The sequence below is a fragment of the Leucoraja erinacea genome, chromosome 4 (genome assembly GCF_028641065.1).
Source record: "Leucoraja erinacea ecotype New England chromosome 4, Leri_hhj_1, whole genome shotgun sequence".
NCBI lineage: Eukaryota > Metazoa > Chordata > Chondrichthyes > Rajiformes > Rajidae > Leucoraja > Leucoraja erinaceus.
In genome coordinates, this window is record NC_073380.1 from 37,569,707 (window position 1) to 37,585,133 (window position 15,427).

Here is a 15,427-nt window from a genome sequence, read left to right on the forward strand (position 1 = left end):
AGGACTATGTCTTGTATGCGATGGCTGATGGGGTGAAATGAAAGGACTAGGAGGAGTATGGGCGGAGCTGCGGGGTACCAAGGAGCCATGAGTGAGGGCCACATCCATGATGGGAGAGGGGAATCCCTATTCCGTAAAGAATTAGGTCATCTTGGATGTCCTGGTATGGAACACCTCATCTTGGGTGCCGATGGGTATTGGGTAAAGATGGAGGAATTGGGAGTAGGGGAGAGAATGCAGGAAGCAGGGTGGGAAGAAGTATAGTCAAGATAGTTGCGGGAGTCAGTGTTTTTGTAATAGACGTCAGTCGATAGTCTATTTCCTGTGATGTAGACTGTGAGATCAAGAAAGGGGAGGGTGGTGTCAGAGATGTAAAGTAAATTGAGTGATGGATTGGTGGTGAAGTCCATGAGTTCTGCATGGGTGCAGGAGGTAGCACCAATGTAGTTGTCTGTGTAATGGAGATAGAGTCGGGCATAGGGCCAGTGTACGCTTGGAACAGGAATTATTCAACATACCTTACAAAGAGGCAGGCATAGTTGGGGCCCATGTGGGTGTCCATAGCTACGCCGTGGACTTGGGGGAGTGGAAGTAGAAGTTGTGGAGGGTGAGGATCAGCTCCGCTAGGTGGAGTAATTGGATGCTTCTGCCTACAATGTTGCAATATGGATGAAACATACATACAACTTTTTCACCAACATCTTCATGGTCTAATCCTAGTTTATTATTTATTTCTTTTTCTTTCACTCATCCTTTCTGTTTTCACTACATTTAAATGATGGGCCTCTCTGTACCTCAAATACCAGATTCTTCCTCAAACTATTTTGAAGGAAAATAACGTTTCTTATTCACAACTACCATCACTTTTTAGATATCTTCCTATCTTTTGCAGCCAGTCTGCAAAATGCTATGTCTTGTACATGGAAAATAGAGTGTGTATAAAACTCAGAGTATTGGCAGAGCAGCACAAGCTAATCAAAGGCAGGAAATTCCTAGTGTCGTCAGTCCCATATAGTCATGCAAAGGACAGGAATTTGATGTGATTTAAACTAATGATTTGAATGGGTATCAAGGACATAATATTGACTATTTTTTCTTCTTCAAAATATAACAATCAAGAATAGAACAAAACACAAAGTGCTGGAGGAACTCAGCGGGTCTATATCTGGGGAGGGAATAGACAGGCAAACTTTCGGGTCGGGACCCTTCTTCGGCCTGGAGAGGACAGAGATTAATCAGGAATGGGTTAAAAAAAAGTCACGAGAGGTGTGAAAAAGCAGGGAAATTAAGGACATTAATCAACAATAAGAATCTTAAGTTTGCCATATTTACCAGTCAATGCCAGTCTACAGAAATAAGGATGATGGGTGGGCAAGTCTTGGACACTTGGTCCCATCTAGATGTGTTGTAAGCAATGCATGATGCATAGTAATGGAGATTTGGCAAATAATGACCACAGTGCTACCAATTGCTTAATTCAAATGCTTAGACAGTGCATCTTAATGTTTTGAATTTGTGAAAGGTCAAACACACAGATAAAATGCCTAAAAAGTAAATTTGAGGGGTAAGAAGCCAATTGATTTGAATTCCATTATGTATTATGTCTAACACCAAGAAGGTTCTTTTTGATCCAGTCAATATCAATCGTAAGTTTCCTTGAGAAGATAAAATATAAATCGGGAAAAAAGATAGATCCCCAGAATTAACCAGTACTCAACATTACCTTAACTATTAAGGTATAGCAAGTACTTGACACGATTTGATATTTAATGTTTGAGTGTGGTTGGGAATGAAGCCTACTTGCTTGAGAGTCCATCAAATTAATGCTAGTAATATTGTCTTTGGCAGATCTTTGAGAAGGTTACTATTTGTTACAAAGAGGTGGGAATGGTTGTGGAATCTTGTTACTGCAGAACAACACCTGCCACTGAAGGTCACTAAACAGCAACTGCCAAAGCATTGGAAGGGTATTCCAAAATAATTAATCTCACTCGCAGGATGCAGCATCTGTTATCACTGTTCCCCTTTTCACAAAGTTGCTTCCAACAGTTTGTGGAATTAACATCAGACTATTCTTATCAAACAGAAAAAGTAAAATTTTCATAAGGAAACCCTCCATGTGCTTACAAGTCATCTGCGGCCAAACGTATGCATCTAAATGTTCTGCCACCGGATTTGATTATTCTAATATGCTAGCTGTTCTATCCCCCTGCCAACAATCTCACAATTCATTTTAAGGTGCGAGATAGACACAAAGTGCTGGAATAACTCAATGGGTCAGGTAGCAATCTTTGGAGAAAAAGAATGGGCAAGAATTCGTATCGGAACTCTTCTTCAGACTGAAAGTGAGGGGTGGTGGGGTGAGGGGGGAGTTGACCCTGAGCTATGTAATTCTAATTCTATTCTCATCAGTTGTGTAGTTCATTCTGTAACAATTTTGTATTATTTCTGAGCAAGATTAAAGTAGAGGCTAGGATCTCATCAATAATATTAAGCTGTATAGATAGAGTAACTCAGCAGGACAGGCAGCATCTTTGGAGAGAAGGAATGGTGACGTTTTGGGTTGAGACCCTTCTTCGGACTCAACCCGAAACGTGACCCATTCCTTCTCTCCAGAGATGCTGCATGTCCGACTGAGTTACTCCAGCATTTTGTGTCTCTCTTCGGTTTAAACCGGCATCTGTAGTTTATTCCTACACAGCTAAATAATCAAGTACCCTTGGTCTGAATTTTCAAAATATTAAAGTGGGAATTATCAGTGTTCATAATGTTTTGGGGCCAGTTTAGCTGCACTTTATGTTATGACAGACTTCAAAACTTTTCTTCAGTTTTATCGTTACAGAAAATTGAAATCTTCATGAAAACAATGTGCAAATAAATGAGGTAGTATTGTTTGATCCCTTTTCATGAATAATTATTTCAATACTTGTTCCATCACTTTTTGAATGTTTCACCCCAGAGAGGGAAATGAACACAATTTTAGAATTTCATCCCAATGAAACAATAGGTTACCCATTATTTGCTCACGTTATTCATAGAAACATAGAAACATAGAAATTAGGTGCAGGAGTAGGCCATTCGGCCCTTCGAGCATGCACCGCCATTCAATATGATCATGGCTGATCATCCAACTCAGTATCCTGTACTTGCCTTCTCTCCATACCCCCTGATCCCCTTAGCCACAAGGGCCACATCTAACTCCCTCTTAAATATAGCCAATGAACTGGCCTCAACTACCCTCTGTGGCAGAGAGTTCCAGAGATTCACCACTCTCTGTGTGAAAAAAGTTCCTCTCATCTCGGTTTTAAAGGATTTCCCCCTTATCCTCCAGCTGTGACCCCTTGTCCTGGACTTCCCCAACATCGGGAACAACCTTCCTGCATCTAGCCTGTCCAACCCCTTAAGAATTTTGTAAGTTTCTATAAGATCCCCTCTCAATCTTCTAAATCTTCTAAATTCAGTTATAATATTATGGATTTTCATATCTTTGAGTTTTCAACATTTTCCGTTTCATAAAAATATTCTGGTGTTAATTCTGCCAAATGTGGGTAGCAACCAGAGTCCCACTTGCTTGCGCTTGGCCCATAACCCTCCAGACCTGTCCTATCCATGTAACTGTCCAACTGTTTCTTAAATAATGGGACAGTCCTGGCCTCAACTACCTCCTCTGGCAGCTTGTTCCATACACCCACAACCCTCTGTGTGAAAAATTTACCCCTCGGATACCTATTAAAGCCTTCACCTGAAACTATGTCCTCTGGTCCTCAATTCCCCTGTAGACAATAAACAATAGATAATAGAATAGGTGCAAGAGTAGCCCACTTGGCCCATTGAACCAGCACCGCCATTTAATGTGATCATGACTGATCATCCACAATCAGTACCCCGTTCCTGCCTTTTCCCCATATCCCCTGACTCCGCTATTTTTAAGAGCCCTATCTAGCTCTCTTGAAAGTATCCAGAGAACCGACCTCCATCGCCCTCCGAGGCAGAGAATTCCACAGACTCACAACTCTCCGTTTGAAAACGTGTTTCCTCATCTCTGTTCTAAACGGCTTACCCCTTATTCTTAAACTGTGGCCCCTGGTTCCCAACATCGGGAATATGTTTCCTGCCTCTAGCATGACCAAACCCTTAATAATCTTATATGTTTCAATAAGATATTCTCTCATCCTTCTAAGTTCCAGAGTTTCCAAGATCAGCCACTCCATTCTCCCGCTATCCTGGGAATTAACCTTGTGAACCTATGCTGCATTCTCTCAATAGCAAGAAAGTCCTTCCTCAAATTTGGAGACCAAAACTGCACACAATACTCCAGGTGTGGTCTCACTAGGGTCCTTTACTCAACTCCTCGTTATGAAGGCCAACATGCCATTCGCTTTCTTCACTGCCTGCTGTACCTGCATGCTTACTTTCATTGACAATGAACAAGGACCCCAGATCCCATTGTACTTCCCCTTTTCCCAACTTGACACCATTTAGATAATGATCTTCCTTCCTGTTTTTGTTACCTCACATTATCCACATTAAACTACATCTGCCATGCATCTGCCCACTCACCCAACCTGTCCAAGTCACCCTGCATTCTCATAGCATCCTTCTCACAGTTCACACTGCCACCTAGCTTTGTGGCATCTGCAAATTTGCTAATGTACTTGTAATCCCTTCATCTAAATCATTAATACATATTGTAAATAGCTGCATTTCCAGCACCGAGCCTTGCGGTACCCCTTAGTCACTGCCTGCCATTCTGAAGGGACCCGTTAATTCCTACTCTGGATGAAAGACTCTATGCATCTATCCGGTCTATTAATCTCATGATTTTGTATACCTCATGATCCCGTAAATCTTTTCTGAACCCTTTCAAGCTTGACAATACCTTTCCTATAACATGGTGCCCAGAACTGAACACAGTTTTCTAAATGCGGTCTCACCAACGTCTTATACAACTGCAACATGACCTCCCAACTTCTATACCAAATACTCTGATTGATGAAGGCCAAAGTCCCAAAAGCCTTTTTGACCACCTTATCTACCTGCGACTCGACCTTCAAGGAACTATGCACTTGTACTCCTTCATCCCTTTGCTCTACAACACTACCCAGAGGCCTACCATTTACTGTGTAGGTCCTGCCCTTGTTCGACGTCCCAAAATGCAACATCTCACACTTCTCTGTATTAAATTCCATCAACCATTCCTCCACCCACCTGGCCAATCGATCCAGATCCTGCTGCAATCATTCACAACCTTCTTCACTATCTGCAAAACCACTAACTTTTGTATCATCAGTGAATTTGCTAATCTTGCCCTGTATGTTCTCATCCAAATCATTGATGTAGATGACAAACAGTAACTGGCCCAGCACAGAACCCTGAGGCACACCACTAGTGACAGGCATCCATTCTGAGAAGCAATCTTCCACCATCACCCTCTGCTTCCTTCCACGGAGCCAATTTGCCATCCATTCAGCTATCTCTCCTTGGATCTAACCTTCCAGAGCAACCTACTATGCGGCCACTTTGCCAGATGTTGTACAAGAAAGGATTGTGGCTGAATAGAAAGAAGACAATAACCACTCCCACATAATAACTAAACCAACACCCAGAGACCCAGAAACAGGCCGCACGCTGATTTCTCAGATGGTGACCAATTCAAGATTCAATGGCATTATCGTTCCCAAACTCCCACACCATCAATATCCTGGAGCTGGGGGTAAACCATAAAAGTAGTCATCATTTACCAGGAACTGAACCGGACCGACCGATAGTGGGATGTTAGAAGATGAATCACTCCCAAGATCTTTCTACCATCTTCAGGAGCATGCTGAAATGCTCTTCACTTGCCTGAATGAGTCCAATGACAGTGAATCTCATGAAACTTGATGCAATCCAGGGCAAAGCAACTCCCTGGACAGCAACTCATCAACATCCCAAACATTCATTCCCTCCTTCACCAGTACACAGTGGCCAGTGTGCACTGTCTCCAAAATGCTGCTCTGACAGTACCTCTCATTCCCATGACCTCTACCACAAGGAGGACAAAGCAACAGGTAAGAGCTCCAAACCGCCGAGACTCGTATTTAATCCTGGGTTCGGGTACTGTCTATGTGGAGTTGGCATGTTCTCCCTGTGCTGGCTTGGAATTCATCTGTGTGCTCTCGTTTCCTCCCACATCTCAAAGGCATACAGGTTGGCCACTGTAAATTGCCCTGAAAATACTCTATGGGCGAGTGATAAAATCTAGGGGACTTGTTGGGAATGTGGGTTTAATGGAGGAATAGCGTAAATGCATGGTTAATTGTGGGAGTGATCCATTTCTGTGCAACATTTAACTGTGTTCCTTGAGCTCTGGGAAATACAGCACTAATCTTAAATTAGATATGCAAATATGTTGGACTGGATTTAAATATTATCATGAAGTATGTTCCTTTGGGATGAAAAACTACTGGTGTGCAAAACCAGGCTGTAGTTACAGGAGTGAGAATAGGCATATACAGGACAGATCAGAGCATGGATAAGCAACTTTACATTTTGAACCATTAATTGACATTTCCCTGACTCATGTTAATAATGACCCCATTGTTTTTATGTGATGGAAGCATTATTCTCAAATTCTGGACCAAGCACCTTGACAAGAAAGAAAACGAGGGTGAGAGAAAAAGTCATATTTACAAAATCCTGTATTCATAATCCATGGACATCCAGTGAAATGTTATTTTGGAATAAAAACACTTTTTTAGTGAATGAGAAGCCAAATGTCATCATTGTTGTAATGAAAGTAGGAAACCAATTTGAAAGAACATTCTCTAAAGGCGGACTGAAGACATGCAAACTATGCAAAGTAGGACATTTTAAATGGGTTGCATCTTATTTTGAGATATTCACTGACCTGTGCTGAGAAATCAATCATCTTTGGTAACACCAGTCTTCGTCCTTCATCGGTTTTCAGGAAATCTAGTAAACTGCCTGCAATTTAAGAAATATACTCGATGAACAGAGGATTTAAAAGCAACAAGCAATTGCCCATTTGCAAAACACTAATTAGTCTTTAATCTGTAGTGTTGAAAACATTTTCGTTCAATAGATTTAAGAAATTAATTTTAAAGTAATACATTTACATTTAATATCTCTGGAGTATAACTGTCCTTTCAGTTTAGTTTACAGATATAGTGCATAGAATTAGCGTGCAATTTCCTCTTATACCAAGCCAATTAGCGTACAAACCTGTATGTCTTTGGAGTGTAGGAGGAATCCAAAGATCTCGGAGAAAACCCACATGGTCATGGGAAGAATGTACAAATTTCGTACAGACAGCACCCGTAGTCGAGATTGAACTCGGGTCTCCGGCGCTGCAAGTGCTATAAGGCAGTAACTCAGCACTGTGCCACCGTGCCATCATTTGTAAGATTTGCTTCAATAATAAAAATTAAGAATACTGGGAGATTTTTCGCAGTCTGTGTGCAGATTTTGCAGTTTACTTATGTGTAAGAAAGAACTACAGATGCTGGTTTAAACCGAAGATAGTCTAAAGATGATGCTATGCGAATCATACAGTCAATAATGCTGAGATGTCTCCTTTGTTCAGTTGCAGAACCCATCTCAAATCAGAAGGCAACAGGAATTACAATACAATGATATACGAACATCTCATATTCCACTTGAGTACAATACTTACGATCCAATGGTACGCACATAGAATTTCCCAATTTCAGGTAAGCCACTACTCCAGTGTTGTCTGGCTACAGAGGGATACAGACACAGATGATTCCATCTGCCTATCACCTCCTCCTCATCTGATTCTATATATTATTTACCAGCCTTCATGAGGTCATAAATGATAGGAGCAGAATTAAGCCATCAAGTCTACTCTGCCATTCCACAATGGCTGATCTCTCTCTCCCTCCTAACCCCATTCCCCTGCCTTCTCCCCATAACCCCTGACACCCGTATGAATCAAGAATCTATTTATCTCTGCCTTACAAAAAATCCATTGACTTGGCCTCTACAGCTGACTGTGGCAAATAATTCATCTCAACCTCCTCCGTACCTCAATCCATCAAGTACTAAATAGATTGCTATATGCTGGCAATCTTTCCTCTGCCCTTTCACTCCTGTTTCTGGGACTCGACATCAGCTTATGCCTTTTGTTTCCGCTGATGATGCTTGACCCGTTGAGTTCTTCGAGCATGAGTTTGTTTGTTGAACACAGTTATGAGCTTCCCACACATATTTTCCAATCTACATTTAATTCCTAGTGTGTACATACTTAAAAAGTGTCAAAGGGGGAAGAAATGAAGCAGAGGTTTTGGGATAAAGTGGGGTCGAGGAGAAGAGAAGAGAAATAGAGTGGACAAAATAAAGCTGACAAAATGTAGAATTTTAGCTCTGGATTGAGTGCTGTCTGTTATCCCCTTCCATCGCTCATACGCTTGGTACACTAGAGCAGATCGTAGGGTTGAGTGGTCCACACTTTTCAGCTAAACAAGATTCTTCTGGGCAAAAGTGCATTTTCCAGCTTAAGAAGGTTGGGAAGAAAAGCAAGGATAAGCCCTATTTTATAGCTCCTCTAATAATCTACATGGAAGGAAATGAAGAGCGTTCATTGACATATTTAAATTTACTTGGAGCTCCTTTCAATCTTTTTCATGTTAAAAATGTTTTTTCAGAATTCAACGAAAAAACACCATATTTAATCTTATTGTGCATATTTAATAATAAATTAGGGGCTGATATTTTCTGAAACGTTGCTAAAGATCAATTTGACCCACTGCCGTGCTCAATCCAATTTCACAGTTGCTTGTTATTCGTTCAAAGAAGTTGAAGACAAACTGTGCGGAGAAAGTCCAATTCTAAACCCAACAAGATCAAGTGCAGGATTGTTCTAGTGTAAACAAACTATAGTTGCGCAAAAGTTTGACCTACTTAATCATCCCACTATGCTAAGATGAGAGGAGCAAAGTTAAAGTTAGGAGGTCAAAGTTAAGGTGAGAATGGCATAGTTTAAAGATGTGCAGGCCAAGTTTTTGTTTTATGCACAGTAACGAACGTGCCTGGATCAGGCTGCCATGGGTGGTGGTGAAGGCAGATATGATAATAGCATTTAAGATGGGCACATGGATATGGAGGGAGATGGATCATGTGCAGACAGAAGAGGTTACTTGAACTTGGCATTACCTTCAGCACGGATATTGTGGGCCAAAGGACCTGCCCGTGCTGGACTGCTCTATGTATGTGTAGTTCTCGAGTTCAACTGACCTTTGCTCATATATTCAGCGATAATGTAAATCGGATCTCCTTTGGTCACCACTGCATAGAGCCGCACCAGTCGATCATGTAAGAGTTTTTTCATGAGGTTAGCTTCTTCGAGGAAGGCTTCCACTGACATAGTGCCTGGTTTCAAATTTTTGACAGCTACCTTTGTAGTATTGTTATAATAACCTGAAACAAAATGGAACAAGTTCTTACGTAAATCCAGCAACAGTAACTGGATCAACATCTTTGCTTCTTTATAAATACAAATTAAATGTAGTATTTACTTTTCTGTATTGACACCACCCATAAAGCATTCAGAGACAAAAGGAACTATAGATGCTGGTGTTAATATTGGCTAAATTAAATACACTTGTCAGAATTGCTTAACCCTTGTCAGCTGCACTTTGCAGGCTTTGATTGGCGCCAGCCAGTCTAGGCTCAGACTGATATGCAGGATGGCAAGGAATCCAGTTGTTCTCCATCTTTCTCTTAAATTGATAACATGTATAGTGGTTTTGCAAAATGCATAATTTCTATTGGATCCCTGCAAAAGCATTGTAAAACAGTATACATAATGTTATCATCCTGTTTATTGATGATTGGTTGAACTGTTGAGCCTTGGAGAAATTGTTTGAATCTCGGGGCACATGTTTCAATGTTTGTTCTTGTTAGCTTCCTTCGAGAGCTTTCTTTCTTATACAATGTATGAGCTGTTGTATTATTGGGCTAGGAAAATGCCTGTTATGTATGGGGTTAATCGATATCTGTAATTCGGTTATTAACGGACCACCCCCGTGTGGTTCGGCCCCTTGAGGTCCTGGGACATATAAAAGTCCACTACCACGAGGCTCAGCGTTGATCTTCTGGGAGAGCACTTTGGACTGCATGAACTTCTGGAGTGTCTCTGTCTGAGCGAGGCCTGGAGGGCTTGAACAGGCAGACGCGAGGATCGAACCCGCGGTACAGTAGTTGAACTGTGACGCGCTTTTGGTAAAATACAATTTAGTTGTTTCAAGTGCTTGAGTCAGTGTTTTTACTGAAACTAGACTGGGGGAAAGCTTAAAAACAAGCAATTATCATTGGCGGCTCATCCGGGATCTCAACGGATCCCCAAACACAAGTTTGCGATCAGGGGTGTTGAGCTGTTTCGATCGTGAGTGCAGAAATCGGGCCCACGGTGCGGTTGTCGCATTGACTTTCGGAGTTGGAGCAGATCGATCATTTGCAGGCTTGTGAAAGGGTATAATCTAGATCATTAGAAAAGAGTCTAGCAAGCACGGGAGAGTGGTTAGCACGCCTTTGGGTTGGAGGCGCATAAAACCAGGCTGGGGTTAGAGGCCCTGCTGGGGTTGGGCGAAAGGCCCTTTCCTGTGTTAGAGGCCCAAAACTTGGTCGTAGTTGGCAGACTGCAGCTGCTTTAACGAGAGTCAAACACGCTTCATCGGGCGAGGGGTGGCCCAGGGTTAGACTTGGTATCCAAATTGGTGGGGTATTAAAATACAGGTCTCGCCTTCGATCGGTTAGTTGCCGGGAGTGTGAATTGAAAAGGTGCACTTCGAAAACGGCATCAATAATTCACAGCGTGAAGTGGCTAGGCACTGGATCCTCGGTACTTAGCAGAGTGGTGTGTCTGTGTGTAGGTATCTGAGTCTCTCCCTGAAGTGACAGACAGAGAGCCTCGAGAAGGTACCACGCTTGGACGGACAGAGTACAGATTGGCCAGTTACTCCAGTCCGTCCAAGAAATTCAACTGAGCAATTTTAGTTTGATTTGAGAGCCAGCGTGGTAGAAAGATACGCACTAAAAATTAGTAGTTCGAGTTTATGTTTGCAAAGACAAATTTTCAAATACTGGATTTCATATTGAAATTCTGCCAGTAAGGTGGAATTCGAATTCCTGTTTTTAGAACTTCGGAGTTGGTGCATGTCCGTGATCGATTCCGAATATCGGCTGATCAACAGTGAATAGTAACCCTCTGGTCGATTGTTGGCTAATACCTGATAGCGAAGAGTACCTGAGAGATGGGAGCCTTCTTACTTGATGAAAAGTAATCCGAATAGCGAAAAGTACCCCTAATTCTGTCGAACTTAGAGAGGAGGGATAGAGACCCCCCAATAGGTCCAATCTTTGCAGAGGGATATTAACGTTTGGGAGGAAAAGTAATAATTTAAGGAATTAGTACCCCTCAGCAAAGAGTAAACTAGGAAGGGGAAAATCCTCGGTATCGAGGGAGAGGTTCACTGCGTGATATCGGCGTGACTCGGCATCGAGATCGAGTGTTCGTGAATTGTGCGCTAGTGCTTTAAATTGTTTTGTAAATTGTAAAAATCTAGCTTTCCGTATTGTTATAGGATCTGGATTTTGTAAATATTCTCTGTATGTAAATAAACTTAGAGTAATTAGAAGTTAAGGTTTAGATCGTGTTAAGTCCGCGGACTTACATTTGTGTTGCTGCTTGTGCGAGTGTTTACAGATTTAAAAAAATTGAAGTGAGAGTGAAAGTTAGATATTTGTATTTGTTTGGATTGTATTAATCTGAATCAGGGTGGTTAGATCAGGGGTTTTACTCCTTTGATCGCTGCATTGGAGGAGGAGTCATCTCGCTGACCGAACGTGCCACAAGGAGGATTTCTTAGAGTGCGTGATTTGATTTGTATTAAGTGAATGTTTTTGATTGATGTAGGAGTGTGTTCTGATATACTTCTGATAAGTGGATTAATTTCATTTTTGCGTTCAATTTTGCTCACGTGTTCATTTGCATGCTTTCAGATTAAGATCGGGAATAGGAGGGGCTGTGAGAACGCGTGTGAGTACGATTGGTTGTTTCCTGGAGCATTTTGATTTGAAAATTGTCCAAAACGACTTTGTTAGTTTTGAAATTAAAAAGGGAAATTGGGAAGAGGTGCGAGTAGTTTAGACATGCTTCCTTATCCAACAGAATGGGAAACCACGCAAATAAAGATATGAGTGATGACAGTCCCCTGCAAGAAATATGCAGTGAATTTCCACAAAAAGTTGATCGATTGAGAATCCTTTCCAGATCGCTAAATAGAAAATTAGGGAATGAACTATGGCCCGAGGGGGCATAGATACAGTAAAGGGATTAAAATACATTGAACAGATTATATTGCAGTGCAGCGATAATACAGAGGCACAGGAATTAAATGAATTGTGGAGAAAATATTACGAGGAACAGAAAGTGAGTAGAGCTGAGGAAAGAATGGCAATAGACAATTGACAATAGATAATAGGTGCAGTAGGCCATTCGGCCCTTCGAGCCAGCACCGCCATTCAATATGATCACGGCTGATCATCCCCAATCAGTACCCCGTTCCTGCCTTCTCCCCATATCCCCTGACTCCACTATTTTTAAGAGCCCTATCTAGCTCTCTCTTGAAAGCATCCAGAGAACCTGCCTCCATCGCCCTCTGAGGCAGAGAATTCCACAGACTCACCACTTTCTGTGAGAAAAATGTTTCCTCGTCTCCGTTCTAAATGGCTTACTACTTATTCTTAAACTGTGGCCCCTGGTTCTGGACTCCCCCAACATCGGGAACATGTTTCCTGCCGCTAGTGTGTCCAAGCCCTTAACAATCTTATACGTTTCAATGACATAATCGTCTCATCCTTCTAAACTCCAGAGTGTACAAGCCCAGCTGCTCCATTCTCTCAGCATATGAAAGTGCCGCCATCCCAGGAATTAACCTTGTAAACCTACACTGCCCTCCCTCAGTAGCAAGAATGTCCTTCCTCAAAACTGCACACAATACTCCAGGTGTGGTCTCACTAGGCCTCTGTACAACTGCAGAAGGATCTCTTTGCTCCTATATTTGATTCCTCTTGTTATAAAGGCCAACATGCCATTCGCTTTTTTCACTGCCTGCTGTACCTACATGCTTACTTTCATAGACTGATGAACAAGGTCCCCCAGATCCTGTTGTAATTCCCCTTTTCCCAACGATGCCATTTCGATAGTAATCTGCCTTCCTGTTTTTGCTACCAAAGTGGATAATCTCACATTTATCCGCATTAATCTTCATCTGCCATGAATCTGCCCATTCCCCAACCAAGTCACCCTGTATTCTCATAGCATCCTCCTCACAGTTCACACTGCCACCCAGCTTTGTGTCATCTGCAAATTTGTTGATGTTACTTTGAATCCCTTCATCCAAATCATTGATGTATATTGTAAATAGTTGAGGTCCCAGCACGGAGCCTTGCGGTACCCCACTAGTCACTGCCTGCCATTCTGAAAGGCACCCATTAATCCCTGCTCTTTGTTTTCTGTCTGCCAACCAATTCTCTATCCATGTCAGCACTCTACCCCCTATTCCATGTCCCCTAATTTTGCCCACTGATCTCCCATGTGGGACCTTATCAAATACTTTCTGAAAGTCCAGGTACACTCCATCCATTGGCTCTCCCTTGTACATTTTCTTAGTTACATCTTCAAAAAATTCCAGAAGATTAGTCAAGCATGATTTCTCCTTCCTAAATCCATGCTGACTCGGACTGATCCTGTTACTGTTATCCAAATGTTCGGCTATCATCTTTTATAATTAATTCCAGCATCTTCCGCACCACCGATGTCAGGCTAACTGGTCTATAATTCCCTGTTTTCTCTCTCCCGCCTTTCTTAAAAAGTGGGATTACATTAGCTACCCTCCAATCCACAGGAACTGCTCCTGAGTCTATAGAAAATTGGAAAATTATTACCAATGCATCCACAATTTCTAGAGCCACTTCCTTAAGTACCCTGGGATGCAGACCATCAGGCCCTGGGGATTTATCAGCCTTCAGTCCCATCAGTATATCCCACACCATTTCCTGCCTAATGTGGATTTCCTTCAGTTCCTCCGTAACCCCAGATCCACTGGCCACTACTATATCAGGAAGATTGTTTGTGTCCTCCTTAGTGAAGACAGATTCAAAGTACCTGTTCAACTCATCTGCCATTTCCTTGTTCCCCATAATAAATTCACCTTTTTCGGTCTTCATGGGTCCAACTTTGGTCTTAACTAATTTTTTCCTCTTCACATACCTAAAGAAGCTTTTACTATCCTGCTTTATATTCTTGGCTTGCTTACCTTTGTACCTCATCTATTCTCCCCTATTGTCTTTTTGGTTATCTTCTGTTGTTCTTTAAACATTACCCAATCCTCTTGCTTCCCAATCATCTTTGCTACGTTGTACTTCTGCACTTTAATTTTTATACTATCTCTGACGTCCCTTGTCAGCCATGGTCGCCCCTTTCTCCCCTTGGAATCTTTCTTCCTGCTAGGAATGAACTGACACTGCACCTTCTGTATTATTCCTAGATATACCTGCCATTTGTGTTCTACTGTCATCTCTGCTAGTGTATCTTTCCAGACAACTTTGGCCAGTTCCTCCCTCATGGTCCCCTAGTCCCCTTTATTCAACTGTAACACTGACGCCTCCGATCTACCCTTCACCCTCTCCAATAGTAGATTAAACCTGACCATGTTATGATCACTGCCTCCTAATGGCTCATTAACCTCGAGGTCCTTTATCAAATCCGGTTCATTACATAACACTAAATCCAGACATATGGCAAGATGGAAGGATGCAACTCTAAAACGGGGGATAGTGTTAGAGGATACCGAAGCTTTTAAACCTCCGGGTAGCCTAAGCGAAGAGCCTGAGAGTGTTAAAGACAAAAGGACAAGGAAAATTTTCACAGCAAGATTATCATCCATAAGCCTTAAGTGCGAGGACCCGATGATTGATCACTGGTTACGAGGGGGATGATGAATATTATTTAGAAGACTGGGAGAGTGTTAGAACTAGAAATTCAGGTCCACCACCTTATTCACCTTATGATCCCAAAACGTCAAATGTACATCGCAAAGTTCGTAATAAGAATAGACAATTAAATCCCAAAACACAAACTTCCTTGACTCCGACCGCTCTGTCCATTCCAGACAGTCCAAGAGTTCACCGTACCAGAAGCCAAACTAGGAAAAAGACTAAATATGGAAAAAGAAGAGCATCCCCCTAGACAAATTGAACGAGCAGTTAAAGAAGGAAAAAAATCCTTTAGAAAGTACTGTGAACCCCCTGTGAAGGGGAAGAGACAGCTCGGTGTGAGACTATAATTGAAGAGGCTGAGGTAGATCCTGAAGTTAAACAAACAACCCTTAGACAGTTCCCTGTA

At 42.0% G+C, this 15,427-nt stretch overlaps 1 protein-coding gene across 1 annotated transcript in view; it reads right to left on the reverse strand.

The window, feature by feature from the left end:
• The window catches only part of lyn (LYN proto-oncogene, Src family tyrosine kinase), a 104,032-nt gene that overhangs the window by 23,810 nt on the left and 64,795 nt on the right, over positions 1-15,427 (reverse strand). The window contains 2 exon segments of the mRNA XM_055634055.1: positions 6,890-6,966; positions 9,256-9,438. Coding sequence (XP_055490030.1) covers positions 6,890-6,966; positions 9,256-9,438 — 260 coding nt within the window.